Source organism: Cynara cardunculus, assembly GCF_001531365.2.
Source record: "Cynara cardunculus var. scolymus isolate 2C chromosome LG 10, CcrdV1, whole genome shotgun sequence".
Lineage (NCBI taxonomy): Eukaryota > Viridiplantae > Streptophyta > Magnoliopsida > Asterales > Asteraceae > Cynara > Cynara cardunculus.
Genome location: NC_037537.1, coordinates 14,803,294 through 14,827,732, shown reverse-complemented (window position 1 = coordinate 14,827,732; position 24,439 = coordinate 14,803,294). Strand labels below are relative to the sequence as shown.

General features: G+C 35.9%; 3 protein-coding genes across 3 annotated transcripts; 2 read left to right on the top strand and 1 right to left on the bottom strand.

Moving 5' to 3' along the window:
- Positions 1–559: 559 nt before the first annotated feature.
- Positions 560–16,803, top strand: LOC112519219 (U3 small nucleolar RNA-associated protein 21 homolog). The gene is made up of 18 exons (XM_025127221.1): positions 560–712; positions 847–874; positions 2,032–2,132; positions 3,034–3,237; positions 3,325–3,568; positions 4,793–4,968; positions 6,392–6,474; positions 6,680–6,752; positions 9,090–9,155; positions 10,358–10,400; positions 10,526–10,665; positions 10,928–11,140; positions 12,189–12,273; positions 12,351–12,645; positions 13,377–13,641; positions 13,981–14,203; positions 15,107–15,321; positions 16,265–16,803. Exons 1-18 carry the CDS (start codon positions 587–589, stop codon positions 16,412–16,414), a joined length of 2,730 nt encoding a protein of 909 aa, XP_024982989.1. The 5' UTR covers positions 560–586; the 3' UTR covers positions 16,415–16,803.
- Positions 16,804–17,636: 833 nt separating this feature from the next.
- On the bottom strand, positions 17,637–20,764 carry LOC112520018 (receptor-like protein EIX2). The gene has a single exon (XM_025128324.1). The coding sequence runs from the start codon at positions 20,733–20,735 to the stop codon at positions 17,637–17,639; it is 3,099 nt and encodes a 1,032-aa protein (XP_024984092.1). The 5' UTR covers positions 20,736–20,764.
- Positions 20,765–22,837: 2,073 nt separating this feature from the next.
- LOC112520017 (protein FAR1-RELATED SEQUENCE 5-like) lies at positions 22,838–24,177 on the top strand. The gene is made up of 3 exons (XM_025128322.1): positions 22,838–23,217; positions 23,310–23,569; positions 23,636–24,177. Exons 1-3 carry the CDS (start codon positions 22,838–22,840, stop codon positions 24,175–24,177), a joined length of 1,182 nt encoding a protein of 393 aa, XP_024984090.1.
- Positions 24,178–24,439: the final 262 nt, after the last annotated feature.

Here is a 24,439-nt window from a genome sequence, read left to right as displayed (position 1 = left end):
AAAATACTTGAAAATAAATTACACCAAAAAACGATAACTATTAAATAATTAACTTGATATTAATATCAATTTTATTTTTTTCAAATTTATATTTTATTTAAATAATAAAAACATTATCGTTTTCTCAAAACCATATAAAATTGTATTATATCGATAAAAACAAAGAATAAAAATAGCCATTAAAATAAAGATTTATCTCGTTGGTTGGTGCATTACACGAATACCATTCTAACATATATTTAATAAATTAGATTAATTCATCAAAATGTAGAGCGGAGCTGCGAGAAAAACCCAAACCCAAACCCAAACCCAAACCCAAGGGGAAGAAAAAGAATTGAAGTTCACTTCTTCATTTTCCCATTTTTAGTAAGCCGGTAAGCCCGAACCCGTTACAATGCCCGATAAGAAATTTGGAGCCTCAAATTCGGTTGGTTCGGATTCGGAGTATGAGGTGGGTCCCTTTGGCATCTGAGGTGGCGTTTCTCCATAAACCCCTAAAACTGAAACCAAAACCCTAATTCATCTGGTCCTTTCTTCACCTCCCTGGCTCCCTCCACCCCTCTTTCTTTTGCTGTTACACAACATAATGGGGATATTCGAACCCTTTCGTGCTATTGGATACATTACGAGTAGCGTTCCTTTCTCCGTTCAAAGATTGGGCACCGAGACCTTCGTCACAGTCAGCGTCGGGAAAGCCTGGCAGATTTACAACGTAAGAAAGCTTAAAATTTATATTAATTCAGTTGCTTTTAGTTGTATTAATTCTATGTTTTCTTGTTATGTGGTTTGTATTCAAGACTCTAACCGAAATCAACATAACATGCTTTCTTCTTCTTCCTTTGACAGTGTGGTAAGCTCAGCCTGGTTCTCGTTGGTAAGTTTATTTATTCGTTTTACTATAACTTGTGCTGTTAGATGAATCTTTTTCTGTGAAAGAAGGATACACGGGCCCTCAGGAATCTTAGAACATGACCCATAGCAAAACCAGGGCTTCCTTTTTAGTATTGTTTTAGGCCCATATCACTGGTTGTGGGGACTTCATTAAGGTGCTTGCTGTTGTTCTCACAATCATCCTGCTGAAACCTGGTCAATTCTTTGGTTTTCAGCGAGGTCTGTATATTGGAGCCAGACTGGCATAAAACAATGAATCTTTTACCTTGAAAATTGATGCAAGTTTTCTCTTAAAATTTGTTCATTACATTAAAAATTACAAAAATTATTGGTGTTAACAATATGTTAAGTCCCTATCCATTTGACGTTGGAATTTTCCATGGGGAAAGTAGCGGGTTTGAACTTGCAAGGAGAAATGCATTTGCTTTTGTGAAATGGAGGGAGAATGATTAACTTTTAGATATCTAGATTCATGCTAGTTTAACATTATTTACTATTTGAGGGCTTGTTATTTGCATTTTCAAATGCTTGTGGTACATGAGATTGTGTTAGATTCACCGGTGACTAGCCAAATGTTATGTGGGGGGTCATAATTACAGTGAGAGTGACTAAATTGTATTCATCTATACCAGTTTGAAATTGATAGAATTCCATTTAAAAAACCTGCATTTGACCAAAAAAGAAATAACATGCTACTTTAATTTATTATTATTGTTTTTAAAGTTGGGGCTGCAACTTGAAAGAATATACATGGACCTTGTCTTGATGCTATAATTATTTGCTATATCTAAACCCTTTGGAGCAGCATGATGGTACATTGTTTTAATGTTGAAAATGGAAGGAAAAATGTCATTATGTATATTCTGGACAATAAGTATTTGCATGACATCTGACTATTGAATCAACAACCTTCTTTTTCTTTTAGGATTTTACAAGTAGTCTCAAAGAGACTGGGTTTAGGTTTCTTCATCCAAAGCATTCAGAATGCAATTTCATGAAATAGTTTTCTTTTCTCTAACTTTGTTCAGCCGTAGTTGCTGGATAGACAAACTAAAAAGGATTCAACTTTAGCTTTGTTTTGTTATCTGTGATTAAATCTTCGAGACTGGCTCCTTATTGATGTTTGGACTTTCTTGAAAGGTCCTCAACTTGCAAAGAAGATTCGGGCTCTTGCATCATATCGTGACTATACATTTGCTGCATACGGAAATGATATTGGGGTATTCAAGCGTGCTCATCAGGTTCTTCATCTGCAGCCTTCTTACTTGATAGTTTGTAAAAGATCTTGTTTGACAATGGACATTGTCATCTGAGTCCATCTTTTCTTTTTAATTAGCTACTTGAGAGAACATTTAGCATGCTCAGAGAATTTCTTTTTGATCAGCTACATGATTGCTACTTCAGTTTGCATTCTAGTTACATGTGGTCTCATGATATTCATTTGTTCGAAGTTCCTCATAGTGTCATTTAAGTTTTAAGTCTATGCATTCAAGTCACATGGTTCTACATGGGCATGCTAAAGGTAACAGTTCTGCATTTTATGTTGGCAGGCAAACACTTGCATTTGCAAATCATGCAAGTAGAAAATTCTATTACTGCCATAGGTCCTTAGATGTTTTCTTTCGTTACTTGCTTATTCAGAGATTCAAAGGCAGTTTGAGAATGTTATGTTCTTTGTATTCGTTCTCTACTGTTTTCAATTTACTTGTCTTTTCCCTCTGTGATCCACAAATTTTACGCAGCTACAGGATAGAAATCAGCAAACGCGAGAAATTGCTAAGAAATCAACTATAAAATTCAGCAAATTTTTGACAGTTCTCTTTTATGGATAATCTATTGTTTGAAAACATAGCATACTAAAGGTCCATTGTTTATCATAAGCTGTCAAGTTGAACAAGGAAATGGCTTGATTATGCTTCCCCATCTCTACCGCCCATCTGGAATTGTTTCCTTTTTATGGAGTACTTTTCTTGAAAATTTACTTTGTCAAAAAATTACTGCATGTGTAGCAACAGTAACTATTGTTGTTTATTATAGTTATTTAACTGTATGCAAAAAAAGACGAGGGATTTAATGCCTTTTTAGGTATTTCCTTGAAACATACAATTATGCAAATTGAGGTGAAAGACTGCATACAAACAGGTGGCTACATGGAGCAGACATAATGCCAAGGTTAACTTGTTGCTGCTATTTGGAGAACACATCCTTAGCGTTGATGTAGAAGGCAATGTTTTCATATGGGCCTTCAAAGGAGCTGATGAAAATCTCTCTCCAGTTGGACATATTTTGCTAGATAGCGAATTCACTCCGAGTTGTATCATGCATCCGGACACTTACCTAAACAAGGTATCCGTTTAGCTTCAATTTGAAGGACATCTGTTGCTGCTTCATTACGTATTCCTCAAGAGTAACTTATTTGAAGTGTTTAAACAGGTGATTCTTGGAGGTCAGGATGGTTCGCTTCAACTTTGGAACATCAGCACAAAGAAAAAACTTTATGAATTCAAAGGCTGGAAATCATCTATAAGTTGTTGTGTTTCTTCTCCGGCTTTAGATGTCATTGCTGTTGGCTGTGCTGATGGAAAGATTCATGTTCACAATGTTCGTTACGATGAAGAAGTAGTTACCTTTAGTCAATCCACTCGAGGTGCTGTGACTGCCTTGTCATTCAGAACTGGTAAGATCTCAAAAGGACTGATTACTGTTGAAGAATGTACCATTTTATTTTTTGTAACAGGACACCTGAGTTATGCATCATGATAATATCAAGTTTAACTTACTTGTGCACTTAGCTGCATCTGGAGCTTGCTCTTCTAGTTTTACCCTATCACCTTGTTGTGCAGGTGGGCTTTAACTGAAATATACGACTTTTGTATTATTATTTGGTCTAGAATTGTTGTAGCTTCAGTGGTTTACTTAGTTGGGCCTTGGGAGTAGGTGGTAAAATTATGTAATTAAGAATGTTAATTTTTTCGTATTCTTGACCTATCTAAATCTATGGCTAGCATCGAAGAGCATACGTGCATGGTTGTATTTGGCATTTCATGACCTCTTTGTTGATTTTTTTCCCATCTATCATTCAAACATGGAACTTCGGGTCAATGTTGTGGATGAAGGGATGGAGGATGCTCACAAAGGTGAAAATGAATGAGGTGGAAAGATGGATATAATTGGTTCTTTAAAAATCCTTGCAACTTCAAGGGAAGTTTTTTGGATGATTGCATGTCCAATTATGTTGTATGGTTTATGTTTAATGTCAAGGCATATTGTTTGCACAAGCAAGTAACTTGAGATCAACATCAACCCTGCATTATGCTGTTTAGTTTGTGGTCTCTTTAGGATGGATATGATAATATATATTAACATATTGAGTGTCTTCAAAAGGTGTTGGCACCACCATTTGAAAGGAAGGCAATACCCATTTAGGCTATTTCCCAATATTTTATATGTTCTGTTTATATGATCTAAGGATAAAAACACAAGATTTTGGGTCCTATTTATCTCATTTGAGGATAATTGGAGGAATGAAGATGGGATCAACAAGGAAAGCGGATGAAAGTGGTACAACAAATAGTATCCAAGAGACTGTCACTTGATATATTAAATAAGGTCCATGGAATTATTGTTAGATAATTGGAGGAATGAAGATGGGATCAACAAAGGTGGTGGAAGATGGGAAGTGGTACCACAAGTAGTATTGAAGAGACTTTCACTTGAGATATTTAATAAGGTCCATGGATGTATTGTTAGATGAATTATTGAGTCTTGCTAGGGAGATTTATAATTTCTTGTTTGGTTGGAATATCGTTATTTCTGAATTTCTCAGTCTAAATCTGTATATTTCCTTAGCAATTGCTTCTGTCCTTGTCAAGTAAGTGACAATTTTGATTTTATTTTACAGATGGTCAACCTCTCCTAGCATCTGGAGGCTCGTCTGGTGTCATAAGCATATGGAATCTTGAAAAGAGGAGGCTCCAGTCTGTTATTAGAGATGCGCATGATAGCTCTGTGATTTCATTGCATTTCTTTGCTAATGAACCAGTGTTAATGAGTACATCTGCAGACAACTCTATAAAGGTAAAGAGGAAACACTACATGGTCTTTCCGATTTTTGTTGTGCTGTATATTTACCAACCAAAGCACACAATGTGCAAAGGCAAGCTGTTGTGCTAATCTGCAATAATGGACCCTCCGACGACATTATCTGCATTTCACTTGTAGGACTGTTGTAACTCAAGGCAAATCTAACTTGAAAATGTCATGACTAATCAAGTTCATGCCATAATATTTCATGTTAATTTGCAACAGCTGACACCAAGGGGTTGGCTTAGCGGCATTCATTGGGTCATATGGTGCCTCATGAAGCATTATATCTTGTGATTTGAATCTGTGTAGGTGCTATCAATCCATTAGGAGCCACCTTTTATTGGTTGGGAGTTCTAAACTTTGTCTAAAGATATGTGTAGTTCATGTTTTGCATGAACCCAGTAGACTAGTTGGGTTAAAGAGCCATACACCACGGTTACCAAAAAAATTGAAATACTTGACTTTCATCATGAAACCAATGCAAACCTAATTGAAAATCGTAAAGCTTCATTTAATCTTTGCCAATGTGACAAGATAAATACATGACACGTATTTGTATCTATCTAGTTGGGTGTGTGGCTAGAAGTATCATCATGAGTACATTGTTGACTTTGAGGACTATCGCCGGCCGTGCATGGGAATTGAGTTCAATTTGCCATACATAGGAATTGAGTTCTTTTCCAATATGTGTGTATATATACTGTTTATTGTTTTTGAATCTCTCTGAAATCATATTAAGAGTGTTGTGCATTGACATTAAGACTCTTCTTCAACATATAGTTGTTACAATGCGAAGCAAAACCAAGGCCTTATACATGAGTTTGTGGCCTGGAAAAAGGCATCTCAAGGTGCCCTATGCATTTTAAGGTTATCTGACATATATGTATGCACTTTCAAAATTAAAAAAATTCTAACATAAATTATTCTTGCATTTCTTTGCTCTCGAATTATTTCACAGTTCATCCAACACACATTGCAATGATTAGATATTTAACTACAAACCAAAATGTAACATGAACCTCCTTAAAAATAGTTACCCAAAATGCTTTACCACATGCTATCATCTTTTTATGTAGGCCACCTATGATTTTTGTTGCTTAGGAACCAAGGACCAGGAGGTGCTTATCCATTTTCAAGTTATATATGATTTACGCTATGTATGTGCTTTAAGAATTTGAAGACTCCACATTATATAATATGATTCATAAAACTTCATCATTAAAATGGGACTTGTAACAAAATCCTGTTCAAAGTCATCACCAGTAGAAGCCTTTTTCTATCATTAGTGTCCAGCATCAGTACAGGCCACATTCCTGTAGCCACAAACATATCTTTCCAAATTTGCACATCGTTTGTGGCAATTCTATATCAAATGAAGGGTACTAAACATATCTTACCTCATATGTCCTTGTAGATGTGGATTTTCGATACAAGTGATGGCGATCCTCGTTTGCTACGGTTTCGAAGTGGGCACAGTGCGCCTCCTCTTTGTATACGGTAATATGATGTTATAATAACCTGAAACTTGTCATATGTGTGCATTGTTTACGCCAATAATGTGAAAGAAACTTGACCTTTTATTTTAGCTTTCTTTTGACATACAAAAAATGTGTATTTGACATACAAAAAAATGTGTATATGTTAATTTATGAACGGAGATATGGCTATATTGTCTTTTGAAATTGCTGGGAGCACTTTCCAGGTTCTATGCTAATGGGAGACACATTCTATCTGCTGGTCAAGATCGTGCATTCCGCCTCTTTTCTGTTATTCAGGTTGGATACCATCTTTACACTTGCAGTATTATATATATGTGTATGCATATACATTCATGTATCATACATGTGTATAGTAACATGTATTTGTATATATTTACGTGCACACGCATATACTTTATTGTGAGATTGTTTTTTTAAAGTTTTTGAAATATTGAGATAATTTCTTGTATCATCACATAAGGCCGGTATACGTGATGGAGATATGAAGCAATGGGCATATGAGTAATGCATATATGAAGTAATGGATGCATGAAGTAATGGGCATATGAAGTACGGTCAAATCCGTTTTAAGTGCTGTTGGTTTCAGGAATTACTGTGATTATATTAATAGGTGATGGGAATTGTAAGATTAGGACCAAGGAACACTATATTAGAGTGTTATTTGGCTCAAGTCCAGCGTTCAATTGGGTAGGGATTGATGTAGTTATATATTTTTCGAATAATTGGGCGTTTTACGATAATTTGGATTTTGGAATATTTGGGACTTAGGTACTGTTTGTCTTATTATGTGTTGAGGTGCTAAATGCTAGCCTAAATTCTCAGAAATGTCCGGACAAAGAATACGCAATCAGAATGATTGTTTGATACTGCATATGAGCTGGATATTAGCATATTTGAGTTTCACCATTTTACTCTTCTGAATCGAAGTGACCCTGTGAAGATATTCTTCTCACTCCACTACCGATGGGGATGTGATTTCTTTTAATTCCCTTTTAAGTGCTGATGTAATTGGTCTTTATCATTATTAGTCATTAGCTTTTGTTCTTTCTAAAAATCCTGGTTCTCGTCCTCATTTTATTAATCAAAGTTGTCATTGACAAGAACTATTGGTTCCCCCCCTCATAGTTGTGAAAAGTGTGCCTGAGGCTCGCTGAGGCGCAAAGGGCTGGGCTTTTTCCATGTCGAGGCGAGTTACTGAGGCAGACCAAGGCGCAGCGCCTTGGCTGAGGCGCATAATGGGGTTAGGCGCACCTTGTAGATCTACCCTAATTTTAAATAATTATCTTGTATCTTAGACTTCTAAAGAAGAGTTATTAAATAAATCAAAGAAGGTTTTGTACCGAGCCGGAAAGAATAAAATATTCTCAGAACTCTTAAAACCTAATATTAATGATGTCTTTTGACCTCCTAGACTTCTACAAAAAGGGTTTTTAGATAAGTCTATTCAATTCTCTATTCAATATTTCACTTCTAATCAGTCATCTCCTATAAATATGACCCGTACATTATACTCTCCCTCATGGCTTTCAACCTTTCCTGACGGCTCTCTTCTTGACTACTGGTTGCTGTCTTATGCTTTATTGAGATATGTTTGATATTACTACATTTTGGAAATTGAAATTGAACTATGTTTTATATAATGGTTTTGGGTTGATATTACTACTTTGTATATAATGGTATTTGAGTTGTGTATTACTATGTGTGTATATCTATATTATTTTTTTATACGATGCGCCTGCATTCACGAGGTCCGTGCCTCGTGCCTAGGCCCCAGGACCCCTTTCCGCCTAAGTGAGTCTTGCGTCTTTAACAACCTTGGTCCCCCTTCTTGAAAATCTACATTATTTTCTATTCATCCATTGTCTCTTTTAGTCACAGAAATAGGTGTGGAGGAGTTGAAACCTTTTCGTGATTAGGAACTTCTGTTTGGATGATTCATTATATGCAACTACTTTGACGACAACTAGTGGGGGTAAACAAAAATAGACGTTGTAATTGCAATGCTGTCCCAGTATGAAATTTGTAAACTGTCACGGGATTTTATCATGTCCGGAAAAGATAATGACAGGTCATGGGCTTTATAATATCGTCAATCTAGTTGAATGGCTCCCCAATAATCCCATGTGAACAGGGCCTTGGTGTTATTATTATGATTTGAGATAGTTTCATGTATATTAGAGTTGTATTTTCAGATGATAACAAATTTTAGAAGAGCCCATGATGATTTTGTTACAATCTCGTATATTATACCTGCATGTGTTTTGCTGGTTGTTCCTTGAACATGTTCCGTTCATCCTGTGGCATAGCCAATACAGATCAAGTCTTTTTTTTGATTCTGCTATGCAGCCTCAAATGTTGTGTTGAGTGAATCTTGTGGGTTTGTCTAGAAGCTTATGGGTACTATTACTCTTGTGCTGTGTCGGTGACGAGTAATAAAATGTTTTGGGTGGATTTGAACTTAACTTCAATGTTTTCATGTCTTCTCACTTTCTTCAGCCTGTAAGGTTTTCTTCTTTTATTGTAGCGCTTTAGGTGTAGTTGAAGTTAAACATTTGAATTTTCTAATAATTGGTTTTCTTGCATCTTATATTTATTTATTTCTGTTGCAATCAGGATCAACAAAGTAGAGAGCTTTCTCAGCGTCATGTAACAAAAAGAGCAAAGAAACTCAAATTGAAGGTATGATGAGTCTTTTTGGATGTGTTGTGTATCACCTTGTACAATGGAAGTGTACAATATATGTGGATGATCATGGCATTTATGTTCTTTTTCATTGCAATGTTGTCTTTTATTTTCTTTTCATTTAGTGTATGTGGAGCATTTAATGTTTTAATACTATTTTAAAGCTGCAAGATGCCTTTATTTTCAAATATGGTATTCCATTAGTTTTTAAGTGTGAGATGGCATCCATTAAAATAAGTTGTTCAGTTATATGCTTATATTAATGACAAATACGTGAATCACGGTCTATGTGTAGACTAGAAGTAATCCTTCTACTGAAAATAAGCAGTGAAGGCATGCCGAGGATCTGAAACATGCTTGAGTACTTAAAGTGTTCAGTATGTGTTCTTGTGATAGGTTTCCCATTATAATTTTCACAGGCATGTACCATTGTTCCTTATAGTTAATAGAACACTGCACAACTCTGAATATTCATCCGATAAATATTCCTTATTTCTGTTGCTGCTGCACTCATGAGAACAAGTTATGTCCTATACCCAGAATTATTTAATGGTCTTGTTCAAAGAATTACATTCAATTCATGATAAAACTATATTGGAACTCTGTTCAATGTAATAACAGAGTCCAAATCCTGATTACCATCCAGAATTTGGAGGTGTATAATGGTTTGGCACATCTTGTAGAGTTTCGTTATTGTGCAAATGAAGAAGGTAGATGATCATTTGACTTTTATAAATTGAATCTCCTGATGAACAATGATGTTGTGCTGTCATCTTAGTTGTTCTAAGAAGGCTTTTCTCGAACAACTTGTCCTGCATATGTTTTCTCCTTTTTGTGGTTACTACTTACTAATGGTGAATATATATTGAGGTTGATATTTGAATACGAGAATGTCATGCAACCTATAGGTTAGGACAAAATGGTTAGCTCATGCATTCCAAATTATGATATTCTTTTAGAAGCATTCAATGATCTAGATGGAGCTTACATTAAAGGTTGTTCATCTTCATTTTCTAGAACCATAAGCTTTCATAAATCTTTCATTCTGCGATAACAAGCTTTTGCACCATAATAAAAGATCTATAGTGAGATCATACGTCAACTTGAGCATATATCATGTATGATAAAACATATTTTTTGGCATATACACTGACATACATATTTTTCTTCTTACATTTCTTAAACATGTTATGTTTCAGGAAGAAGAAATAAAACTGAAGCCTGTGATTGCATTTGATGTTGGTATGTCATCTATCTTATTTCTGGCTTTTCTCTATCTCAACTTTGTAACCTGTTGTTTTGGCAATACTTCAGATCACTATCCAAGCTTGTCATCTGATGTTTTGTTTTTGGGCTAATTTTATTAGCTGAAATTAGGGAACGGGATTGGTCCAATGTAGTTACATGTCATATGGATACTGCACATGCATATGTTTGGAGGCTGCAAAATTTTGTTCTGGGTGAACATATCCTGACACCTAGTGCAGATGTTCAAACTCCAGTGAAGGTAATAAGTCTATGCCATTTGTCATTATTTGATGTATTACGATAATTTGCAACACGGTCTATTTGCTTATTGCTACTTGAAAGAATATATTTGCTGTCTTGAGTATTATTACTTCTCAGCATTAGCATCTTTCTTGATATTTTCTCCTTCATGTATTTGGAGTAGGATGTGCATGAGGCACATCATATCTTGGTGCAGTTTTTTTCTCTATCCAATTTATGTATGAAGGGCAGTTCAATAAGCACTTCTTATCTGATGGCAGGCCTGCACTATCAGTTCATGTGGCAATTTTGCTATATTAGGCACAGCAGGTGGTTGGATTGAAAAATTTAATCTTCAATCAGGCATGAGCCGAGGATCATATGTGGACATGTCAGAAAAAAGAAGCTCTGCTCATGATAGAGAGGTGGTTGGAGTAGCATGTGATTCAACAAATTCCCTAATGATCAGTGCAGGATATAATGGGGATATAAAGGTATATCTTTTAAATCCATGATAGGCAATTGTTTTAAAGCTGTGAATATATGGTTACATTTTAATTACTTTCTTGTGATCTCAAGAGATACAGCTGTGGAGATGCTTGGCATTTTAACGTGTCATCCTTGAAGGAGGTTTTTATGTAAAATTATGTCTTATAAACTCAAAAGAGAGCCTTCAAAGATATTTAAGGGGTGCTTGGTTGGGTGTAATAAGGGTGGGGGATGGAAATGGAAATCATTAATGGTGTTTGGTTTGATGAAATTGATTGAGCCATCACTGGATACGGGGTAACGAAACATTCGTCAATATATTGGGAGGAATGGAACTCATTCCCATTCCCATTCAGCATTCCCTTTTTTGAATGAACCAAGCACCCCCTTAGATCTATCTGGAGTGGGTAAAGGCATGCAACATAAATGGGTTTGTCAGTAAATGCGTAAATGGTGAAATTCCGCTGGTTTTATGTGTCCTTTTCAAGTCCTTGCGTATTTGCTATAGCAAGATGAACATTGCATTTTTGAAGTCAAAAAGATTTCTAATTATGTTGATTTGTGATATTTAAATACTAACTCATTACAACATCTGATACATTCTACTTTTTTGGTTGTCCTGTGTTTAAATGTCAGTTGGCAATCATTATGGACAAGCTTTTGACCATTCTTAGTATTAAAAATTATCTCTGACTTAATGTGAAGAAGGAACAATCTGACATGATATTTGGTTAACTTATGAATTAAACTCATTATCTTTGCCAGCATTCAAGTGTAATAATTGATCTTGGGACGGAGAGAACATGTTTTCAATGCTTGTAGAAGGAATTTGTCTTGCTTTCTACTGTGTGCTATCCAACCCCACTCATTAGTGTACCTTGTTTAGTGCCATACGAGTGATACAATGGCATGCACTAGTTAAATGTTATAGTATCATCTCTACTGGAGCTGATATAAAACTTAAATATATTATTGGTATTCTTTATGTTTTATGTATTTAGTGATCTAACTTTTTTTTGATTTCTGCATAACTCAAATCATTTAATGCTTTAGGTTTGGAGCTTTAAAGGGCGTGATCTGAAAGCCAGATGGGAAATTGGTTGCACAGTGGTTAAGATCATTTACCACCGTTCTAATGGTATGCCTTTTGCCTTCTGTCACTCACATGCACGAAATGCACACATGTTTATGATGAGGCTTCTTGAATGATTTCAGGTCTTTTGGCTACTGTTACGGATGATTTAATCATCCGTATGTTTGATGTTGTGGCACTAAAAATGGTTCGTAAGTTTGAAGGTCACACTGATAGGATCACTGACATTTGTTTTAGTGAGGACGGAAAATGGCTTTTGTCATCCAGTATGGATGGCACTCTTAGGATTTGGGATATCATCTTAGCCAGGCAGATTGATGCTATACATGTTGATGTATCTATTACTGCCTTGTCTTTATCGCCCAATATGGATGTTTTGGCAACAACTCATGTTGATCAGAATGGAGTCTACCTCTGGTAAGCAGTTGCTCATGTTTACATCTTGGTATCATGTTTTTGTTGTTATGATCCATTATTGGACCTTAAAAGCTTTGGATTTTTTTCCTTCAGAAAGTAGACATGCAGCAATTGTTGTTCTCGTTGGACTCTAGGATGAAAAGGTTGAATGCATATAATACTCCCTCGGTTCCATGAACATTACACGACTCTCCTTTGGGATGCCCATTCAAATTTGCATTATTTTGATCTTTAGTAGGTTTTCTTGCTAAGATTACTATTTTCTCATTTTATCAAACCAAACCAAACCAAACTGAGGATATCTGAACCCGGAGGTGGGGTTTTGGAGGGGTGTGATGTACACAGACCTGTCCTCTATACTAAAGAGTAGAGTGTCTGTTTCCGTGAAGACCCAAAAGGTTGGAAAAAAGCCAAGAAACGGGAAGTGGTGAACTTGAGACAAGAGAGGAAGAAAGCCAACTTTTGAAAAGAACCAAGAACAGTTAAATTGTTGAATGGTAGAAATAAATTGTTGATATAAATGATTTTGGGTTCACGTGATTGCTTCTGTCTTTGTTAAATAGTATTTTAGTTATTTGACAAATGATTAAACAATATTCTTCAACTATATACGGATCCAACCATTTTAATTTGCATGGGATGGAGGAAGTATATCAACAAAGTAATTACGGTACAGCTTCTTATATTAGCTTTTAAAGTAAGTTCAAACATGTATGGTTCTGTCTTTTCAGGGTAAACCAGACAATGTTTTCCGGAGCCCCACATAATGATTCATATGGAAGTGGAAAGGAGGTAGTGAATGTTAAATTACCTCCCATCTCTTCTGGAGAGGGTTCTAAAGACGATGATGATTCTGATAAGCCTGCTTTAAGCAACTCTCAGCCTCAGGCCACTACTAACACTCTAGTGAGTGAGCAACAAATCCCGGACCTAGTTACACTTTCACTGCTGCCGAAGAGCCAGTGGCAAAGCTTGATCAATTTGGATATCATAAAGGTTCCTCTCTCTCTATTTCTCTCTTCAAACATGCATTATTCTTCAATATTTTTGAAGGAATAACAATGTTTGAGAACACATACTTTATGAGCAAGTTGATATATATATATATATATATATGTATGTTTTAAAACCGTAGATATTTTGAGAACCTGAAAACCAACTATTCATGTTTATGCGTGATGAATGTGGTGATACACGTTCATGATGAAAATTATTCAGAATACATGATATTAGTTGAAAATGTATGATATCATGAATAATGAAAATGCATGATATTCATGATTATTCAGCATGAATAATACATGTAATTATAACTATTTTTTTTGCAATTTTCAGGCCCGCAACAAGCCGATTGAGCCTCCAAAAAAACCTGAAAAGGCGCCTTTCTTTTTACCATCAATACCATCCCTCTCGGGAGAAATATTGTTCAAGGTGAGTGAGCCAAATAATGAAGGAAAGGAAACACAAGCTGATGAGTTTGATAAACATGCCAGAAGTACGGATCTGCCCTCATCACCCTTTGTACAATTCCTCCAGTCGTCTGTTGAGACAGAGAACTGTAAGTTCTGATATTTAAGTTATTTTTACATTGTTAATTGAAGAATGGGCCCATTTACTTCTTCCTAAATGAGGTACATATGATGAGGTTGCCCCTAAAACATTCAAATTTAATATTCGTTTGGATTTTTCATTAAAATATCGACATCATTCACCTGTTGGCATTCTTCCTTAGTCAAATATAATGTTCTTGAAATTTGTAGAATTCGGACAAACTAAGCTTGTGAATACCCCTTTTTTATGGAACAGTAATTGAGGAGATGAATTGTAGTCATACAAATCTAGTGAAGCTTGATTGACTTACCGGTCAACCCTTAGACGTTTTGACTATTTAGCAGAACCATTCTTGTTTGGGGTTTTATTTTCTTTTCATAATCCTTCTGCTTAAAAAAGCATGCATTACGTTTCACTTGGTTCTGATCCTGTTTTTTTTTGGGGGGGGGGGGGGGGGAAAACCTATGCTGTTTAGCCAGCTGTCGAGTTCATTATGTCTCTTTTTCTTATATACCACTCCCTTGGTCCCAAAATAAGCGTCCACATAAAAGAAGGGCACTTTCAAAGTACACAACTGCTCTCCAATTCTACTCTTAATTATGAGATTTAAAATTCTTTCCTCTATTATTATGGGTAAAATTGACATTTTATTAATTAAAAAGTGTAATAATTAGACATTTTAAAAATTGTATGCCTTTTTCACTGTGGACATATATTTTGGGATGGAGGGAGTAGTTAATTTTGTAACTTTCTGTTTGGTCCCGAGGACAAAATGCATCTTGATATCTGTGTTTTTTTTTTCCTGAGACATGACATCAATGTAGGTTTGCCTACTTAAAAAAGAGTTATGCTCAAGTATTTCCTTGTTCCATATCGTTTTAATATCTGTATCATGCTTCACACTTCTCAGTTGAGGCATTCACAGACTATCTCAAAGGTTTATCTCCTTCAACATTGGATGTGGAACTAAGGATGCTTCAGATTATTGATGATGATGATGAGCAAGAACCAGAAAATAGACCAGAGTTGTTGATTCTTGAACTTATACTCGAGTATTTAATACATGAAATATCATTCAGAAACAACTTTGAATTCATACAAGCTGTCATCCGATTGTTCTTGAAGGTACACACGTTTGAACGTCTACTCAAAGGGCAAAATGCAACAAAGTTTGGTTTAGTTCCTATTTAGTGTAATGAAGAAATTTATCTCTTAATGGATGTAACAAATTTTCGAACTTTTCTCTTTTGTACCCTTCTTAACCTCTTAACTAGCTGTTCTTCTAACATTTGATGGCGTGGATACCTGTTTACGAAAGGGTTATGGGAAAAGGGACGATAAACGTGGTATTTACGTCATCAAATGTTACAAGATGAGCAGGTTACTGATCAAAATTGGTACAAAATCAGAAAATTTGCAACTTTTTACATTGTTGTGAAAAAAATTATCGGTGACAATAAGGGGCCGTTTACCCAAACGCTTACCAGTAGAGTCAAAACTCACTTACCTTACCGGGTAAGATTCTAGTCCGTCAAAACGGCATCTTGTGCAACAATTACCTAAAGAGTCTCCACCCTCACTTATCGGGTAAGACTCTCAGTCCTTGCCTTCGTTCTAACTAGGTAATGTTATTGGTTATTGCCATGTAAGCGACCCGGTAAGCGTTTGGTAAACGGCTCATAAATGGGAACTAGGGGGCTGTTTACCAATGCTTACCGGGTAAGTGCTTACCAAGTGTCACTTATCTTATCCGGGAAGAGGCATAGCAAGGACTGAGAATCTTACCCGGTAAGTGAGGAAGAAGACTCTTACCCTGTTAGTGCTTGTCGGGTAAGAGATGCTTACCAACAATTTATTTTCATGGCCCTGGATGCTATCCGATAAGGTAAAATGAGGGTGGTGACTCTTGCCGGTAAATACTTACGCAGTAAGCATTTGGTAAACTGCCGCTTAGACAAACTTCGCTACACATTCTGCCCTTGCTTCAAAGTTCAGATTTCAATGTGTTTTAATGGATTTTGAGATGATTGCTTCATAAAAATGTTGATTGATGGTTTGTTGTGGCTAGATACATGGGGAAACTATTAGACGGCAGTCCAAGTTACAAGCCAAGGCACAGAAGCTTCTGGAAGCTCAATCTGGTGTATGGCAGAAGTTAGATGGGCTGTTTCAGAGTGCCAGATGCATGGTCACATTTCTTAGTAACTCACAGTTTTGATCGTCTTTACACACATCAGATTCTTGTGCCTCTTTACCTCCTATTTTCCTAAAAATCCTTCGGAAAATTAGGAAGATGACCCAAGTAGGATTCAAGACATGAGAGCCATTTCTTCAAAATGTACGATAGAAATATCGATATCAAGGAGTTGCCCGGATACGAGCCTGTAAAAATTAGTTTGGAGAGAATTGCAAGAGCCTTGATTTTTTGGAAAATACAGAAACACATGTTGAGCAGGGAATATTTGATGTATTATTATTAATCACTTTATTTATTTTCAAGTGATTGAGTTATTGCAGGATGATTTCTTGGAGGTGAGTTTACTTGTAAAATAGTTTCGGTATAGGGTTGAAGATACAAAATTTATGCACCAACTTTGGGTATTTTGGTTAACCGGTCGTGCCGGTAATCTGTTACTACCAGTCCCCATTATGAAATTTGTACACTGTTAGCAGGTTATGCTGGTCCTGGTTATAACCGGTTACCAACTCTAAGATTCTTATGAGTTCTTTTTATGAAGGTAAGGAAGGAAAAAGGAAAGAAAGTGAAATGAAATAAAAAATTCATAGCAACTAAAAATATTTATAAAATTACATATTTATTCATAATTACGTTTCACTGTAAAATAAATAAAAGTATATTTGTAAAAGTAATATATATAAATATGTTTTAAGCACTAAACAACTAGTATGATGATATAAACCATATAATTGTTCGGTTGCATTTTTAAATACTTGTAATGCATCAATTAAAAAATCGGCTACAATCCAACCATCTTCAGTTATGGTATGATTTTCAACCATATGGTTTGTAAAACAACTGTAATTAATGTATCTTTTTTAAACATTTAATGGATCGTGTTCCATGCCGGTTTGTAAGGTAATTTCTTTATAAATAATTGAGTAACTATTTTACGGGTACAAAAAACTATGCTTAACATATATCTAAATTTGGTATGAGTCATGCAACATGAATGAATGAAAAAATACATGTTTAAATGATCAAATTATCCTCAAATACTATTTAATTTTTCATATAATAATTATAAATAACACAACTCGATTAAATATTTGCATAGTTTTATTTATAAACGTTCATATATCAATTTATATTATATTTGTAAAACCCTTCAAGATTTCTAAAATACCTACAGAATGTTTCATCGAGGATATGGCCGGGTTCTTCATCTGTCACTGTGAGACCGACTCGTGCTGCTTTTAGTTTAGCTCCCGGGGGTAATCCTACGAGCCACATTTTCGACAAATCTAAAGTAGGCCTCGCTCCAAGGTCTTCTAATTGACAACATCAACAAGGGAACCAAAATGCCAGTAGCAAATCCCAGTCCAACACTCAAAGGCAGCCAATTATCGTTGTCACCTTCATCTTTCTTGTCATTTGGGACGCCCCGTGTGCCGTCTGAACTGTTAGTTTTGCAGTTAACCGCAAGGGGAGCTCCACAAAGATTCGGATTTCCAGCAAAAGAAGATTCTCCAAAGGTTCCAATCTGAGTTCCAAGAGGGATCCGACCCGAGAAGTTATTATTGGACAAGTTCAGACGACCCAAGAACGTTAATGATGATAGGCTTGATGGAATGACACAAGAAAAGTTATTGTTTGAGAGGTCAAGCGAACCCAATTGCCCTAAATTAGCAATGGTGTCTGGCAAGCAACCGCTGATCTGGTTTCTTGACAGATTCAAGAACCTCAGACCAATCAACTTGGTTAATTCGGTTGGGAAAAGGCCATGAAGGCTGTTTTGTGAGAGATCCATGTAAGCTACTAGGGAAAGAGTTTTGTTGTACTCTAGAAACGTGCCTTCAAGATTCACAACCAGCCTTTCTTCGTAGTACATTCCTCTGTAAAAACCATAAAACCGATACTGATTGACAATATGGTCACGAGACATCGCAGTGAGATTGCCCAAGTTTGTGGGAATCATGCCACTCAAGTTGTTTATCGCAAGATCTAGGACTTGTAGATTGGATAAATCCGGAAAATTTCTGGGGATTCGTCCAGAAAATGAGTTTGACCTCAAGCTTAGAATTTTGAGACTTGCAAGATTATTTCCTAACCATGGTGGAATGTCTCCTGAAAATCTGTTGTTTGCTAGATCCAATGTCTCCAGGCTCGACAAGTTTTTAAGAGATGAAGGGAGCTCTCCTGAAAAGTTATTGTTGTTCAGATGTAGTGACCGGAGCAGTTGTAAGTTGCCGAAAGATTCAGGAATTAACCCTGACAATTTGTTGTATCCAAGGTCCAAGGCTTTAAGGTATGAGAAATCTGCAAAGCTTGGAGGAATGTATCCCGTGAAAGAATTAGATGACAGATCAATGACTTCAAGTGACACCATTTCTCCTATAGAGGATGGGATTTCTCCCGATAAATGGTTACTTGCAAGCGAGAGGAAGATTAGATATGGCATGATTTTCCCGATGTTGTATGGGATAACACCAGAAAACTTGTTGAAGGCAAGACTAAGTAATTCGATTTCAACACTTGGAAGAGGGATAGGTCCTTCAAACAGGTTAAAACTCAAATCAATATCTGCAAAGGGAACTACATCAAATAAAGAGGGTAGCTGCCCGTGGATCTGATTGAGGGAAATGTTTAACAAGGATAGGTTAAAGGACATGTCCCAAAACCAGTTGGGTATAGAATCAGAAATGCTTGCATTTGAAAGATCAAGAAAGTTGATCTCCTTCTGAGTTTTGAGCCAATCCGGAAAGGATGGACCTATTTGGCATGAGCCCAGGTCCAGAAATCTGATCTGGAAGGGGGGGATCCAACCATGGTTGAAACTTAAAGCCAAGGAATTGGAAGAAAGGTGCAAGAATGTCAGTTTACTTAGATTCGAGAAATGGGCTTCAGAGACGATGCCAGTTAGAGAATTGAAAGAGACATCAAAGATGATCAACTCCGATAACTGACCAAAACTCTCTGGAAGACTCCCATTTAACTTGTTCCCTGCAAGTCCCATATCGGTTAGTCGTTGCAATCTCCCTAAAGAAGCAGGAATTGGACCATCAAGATGGTTGTAATTTAATCCCATTTCTTCAAGATTTTCCAACTGACCTAGCCATTCAGGCAGTCTTCCAACTAACTTGTTGTTGGTCAATCTCATTATCTGCAGATAAGGCATGGGGCTGTTGGATACACAACTTTCAACCCCTTGAAGAAACTCAGGTAAATATCCTGTCATGTTGTTCCCTGAAACATCCAAAAACCTCAAGTTGCAAAGTTTACCAATAGAAGCAGGAATTCCACCCTCAACGTCGTTATCAGACAGACTCAAATAAGTGAGAGATGTCATGTTGCCAATGGCAGCAGGAAGTCTACCATGTAATTTGTTCTTACCCAAGTCAAGAACCTCAATTTTTGGCCAGCTTCCACTAAACAACTGTGTGCAGCTAGCTGTGAGATTGTTATTCATGGCAAGGTTCACATACCACAGATTTGCTAGTTCACCTAGACTAAGCGGCACTCTTCCATACAATCCACAGCTACTTAAATCTAAGAAAGAAAGACTTGTCAAGTTCAAGATCCATTCAGGAAACTTGGAATCAAAGCTATTCACTGAGAGGTCTAAATCTGAAAGAGATGGAAGATGAACCGGCGAAAGAGCTGATATGTAACTGGGAAGTCCACAATTTGAAAGATGAAGTATTGTTAGTGAAGTAAGATTGTTTAACACTCCCAACCAGTCTGAATCTACCATCGAAAGGTCAACTTCATTCATTTTGAGATGTTTTAAATCACTGAGCTTGGTCAACCACCGAATATTGTTGACTGTTAAACTACCAAAGTTGGTTGAAACATCAAGATACTGCAAGTGAGAGAGGTTTCCCATATTTGGAGGAACTCGACCACTAAACCCGGCTGTCGAAAGGTTCAGATATCTCAAATTTCTTAACGAACCAATGAACTCAGGGATTTCGATGTCCAGAAAGGTATTGTAGCTCAAGTCAAAGTAAGTCAAGTACTTGAGATTGAGCAAAGAAGGTCTAATCTCACCACTCAGGTTCCAGAAACCATACCTGCCAGCCAAAGGATATGGGTTATGCAAATCAATCTTGGAAACAGCTCCTGTGGATTTATGGCAGCCAATACCATGCCACTGACAGCAGTTATTTCCTTTCCATGAAGAGAGTCGGTCCTCAGGATCGACAAGGCCTGACCTGAAGTTGAGAAGAGCTTTTAATTCAGACTCAGAACACTTTGCAACATCAGAAGCATCTGAGAGAAGAACTTCTGATGTTATTAGAAAGAGAACAAGGACTGGAATGGCAATGAACTTACGTTTAAGCATCTTTTCCGAGCTCATGCAAAGAGAAACACTGTCTAACAAGCTGTTCAGATGTAGTTTTAGCTTATTTAACTTTATTTCTACGCATAGAATTAGTCTTAATAACATAATTATTCCGATGAAGTGGCTGTAAATGAGGAGGTACCCCTTTAAAAATTCAGCAGTTGTTTTCTATGTAATTTCGTTACCCGTTTAAATAATCAGCAGTAGGTTTCAATGTAATTTCGCTATCATGATTCATGACCTACAAAAGAATGGGATACTATTTTTAAACTTTTAATCGTCAAATTAGTTAATCATTTAATTTTTCAAGATTGAATATCAAGAATACAATTTTAAGGCTTACAATCAATACATGAGTCTGTAAACAATCGGGATTTCATTTCGCTTTGTGTTCACCAACATCTTTTCGATCTTGAGGTAATTTTCTGGTTTTGGGTTGGTTTTTCTTTCTCTCTCTCACACACATGCATACATATATGTTTATATATATATATATATATATATATATATATGAGCGTTCAAATAAAAACCACTCAATTTGTAAAAACCGTGAAAACCTCATTCAGCCAATTATAATTTTTCATTTTGTTCATTTTTTTGTAATTATGAGAGGTTGATTAACCATTTTTATTGTGGAGGGTGTTAATCATGGATGTTATCATATTTATTATTTTAATTTTAGAGAAATACATGAAATAGTTTCGTTAAAATTTCATTAAATATTATATGAAACAATTTCACAAGATTAAACAATTTCATGAAATTTTTTCATAAGATTAAACAATGAAATCGACGTATGAGAGTGGTTTGTACGGTTTTTACAAATGAGGGTGATTTTCATTTGATCACTTCTCTATATAGGGTATATTTCTTTTGCAACTTTGTGTATTTGTACAACCCCTACAACGTCTTTTATAACCAATCAATGAATAATTTTTTAAATTATTTTTTTAAATGAAAAGGTTAATATTGTCCTTTGCTAATTTTACATAATAATAATTATTTTTAATTAAAATTAATATATATCTTATTTATGGTGAAACCATTCAATTACTATTATTAATTGAAACTCTTATGGTAATTACAACATTTCTAAATAATAGACAATATATACCATTTAAATGGAATCGATGAAGCATATGGTTTGATTTCAACTTATTATACTCCTATGGATCCTATCTTCTTCAATGAGACATTCGTCAAGTATATTTTTAATGAAATTGATGCCATTAACAGTAACCGTAAAGGTTTTGATCCTGTTCGTGAAATTGCAACTGCAGCTAATAATATTACAACACAAGATCAATGCAATTATTCAACTAGGGATGAGGATGGTTGCATTCGTCGAAATAAAACAATACCTAAGCGTAGTGACTCGATTACTGACGAAGTTTCTGCAGAGTTTGACAATGATGATGTTGCATACTTGCATCGTTGAGTAATGAATCTGAAGGTACTGTATTGTTTTCATAACTATCGTAAGAATTGCAAACTTGCAATCACCTATTATGTTAGTTGTAATGAAACCAGACAAATGCAAGATATATGCCTAATGAGCAATATGAGTTGTTTTATGTTATTGTTTACTGTGAACCCAGATGCATAAATAAGAACCTCTAGATAGAAGCAACTGCTGTTGAAGAAGCAACGAAATCAGTGAACCCAAATGCATAAATAAGATTCATTTGTAATATGTAGTACCAATTGTCTACTGTGAACCTCTAGATAGCAGCAACTGTTGTTGAAGAAATCAACTGTCTACTATGAACCTCTAGATAGCAGTGAAATCAGATTCATTTGTAATATGTAGTACCAATTGTCTACTGTTAACCCAGATGCATAAATAAGATTCATTTGTAATATGTAGTACCAATTGTCTACTGTGATCTTATAGATAGCAACAACTGTTGTTGAAGAAATCAACTGTCTACTGTGAACCTCTAGATAGCAGTGAAATCAGATTCATTTGTAATATGTAGTACCAATTGTCTACTGTGAACCCAGATGCATAAATAAGAACCTCTAGATAGCATCAACTGCTGTTGAAGAAGCAATGATTTCACACCATGACGACAAATTACCTAAATAAACCACTGTCTACATAGTTGAAAGAGGAGATGAGGTTTTCACGTTCTAAAAGACAACTACATTACACTGATCATAAAAATGTATTTCATGGTTCTATCTCCAAGGGTGGCGTCACCAAATCTCATAGATTCAGGAAAGCCGTTAAGGGTGGTGTAGATTTATCGGGTGGCACCGTAAGAGATCATCAAAACTTCAAACGTGATATAGCATATTTTATTGGCAATAAAGACGCACAAATGTTATTAAACGTGATAGCTAATAGGAGAAAGGTGTGTCTTGAGTTTTTTTTGGAGTACAAGTGTGATGACAAGGAGTTGTTAGCAATTTTTTGGGCTGATGAGACTGCACGATCAAATTATAGGGAATTTGGCTATGCAATCTCATTTGATGCAACGTTTAGGACCAATAAGTAAGTTGTACTTGATATTAAACTATTATGTTGGTTTTTATCAATACTCCATCTTATACCTTGTATTAATTTTCATTGTTTATTTTTAGTAGGCATGCTATGATATTTGTTCCGTTCTTTGCAATTGACAATCATAAGAAATCTGTCGTTGTTGGAGCTGCATTGATTCATAATGAATCTGTAGTTGATTACACTTGGGTATTAAATGCTTTTGTAAAAGCACATAGACGTCAACCACGTTTCGTTATCACTAACCAATGTGCGTTGATGAAACAAGCAATTCCCATTGCATTTCCTGAATCCAAGCATCGATTGTGTATGTGGCATATCACTAAAAAGGTGAAATCGAAAGGTAATTACGATGATATTTAATTGCAGTAATTTTTTTTTTCATATTCATTTTTAATGCAATTGTTAGGATGGTTTACTTGGCAGATTAGTAATTACCTCCAACACCGTACACAGTTCGTTAGCGAATTTAATAAGTTGGTGTGGAATGTTCACCTTGGTCCTAATGAATTTGAGATGCAATGGAACAATTTGATCAATTTTTATGGATTACGTGGAGACCCATGGTTTGATGAATTGTATGAGATCAAGGAGTCGTGGATTCCGACTTATTATAAGGATTATCAGATGTCCGGCCTAATGAAAACAACATCCAAGTCGGAGAGTATCAATGCGTTTTTTAACGTTTATGCACTTTTTTGGCATGATCTTGTTGTTTTCCTCCATTCTTTTGATAATGCAATTGAAAGTCAGGGGGCAACACATAGGTCGCTAGAGCTGACAACCACGAGCACGATTCCTCGATTGGTGTCTCCTTGCAAGTTAGAAGCTCATGCAGCAGAGGTGTATACACGAATGATATTTTTCGAAGTTCAGAAAGAGTTGAGGTTGTTTGGCTTTGTGGATGGGATGGATTCACCGACGTTGGTGAAACCAGAGTGTACACCATAACTCACAATAATAAGGCTTCTAAGGTCACAACAAAGTACACAGTATTTATTTTGTCCAATTTCGTTTTACGCACCAGATAGTATAATCTTATTTTAACTTCATAATATGATTTGGTCTTCCCATATAATAGGTGATTAAGAACAAGATGGAAAACTCGTATGATTGCAGTTGTAATTGTTTTGTTCGTAATGAGATTTTATGTCGTCACGCTCTCAAGGTGATGTTAAATGACGAGGTTGACAGAATTCTGGATAAATATATA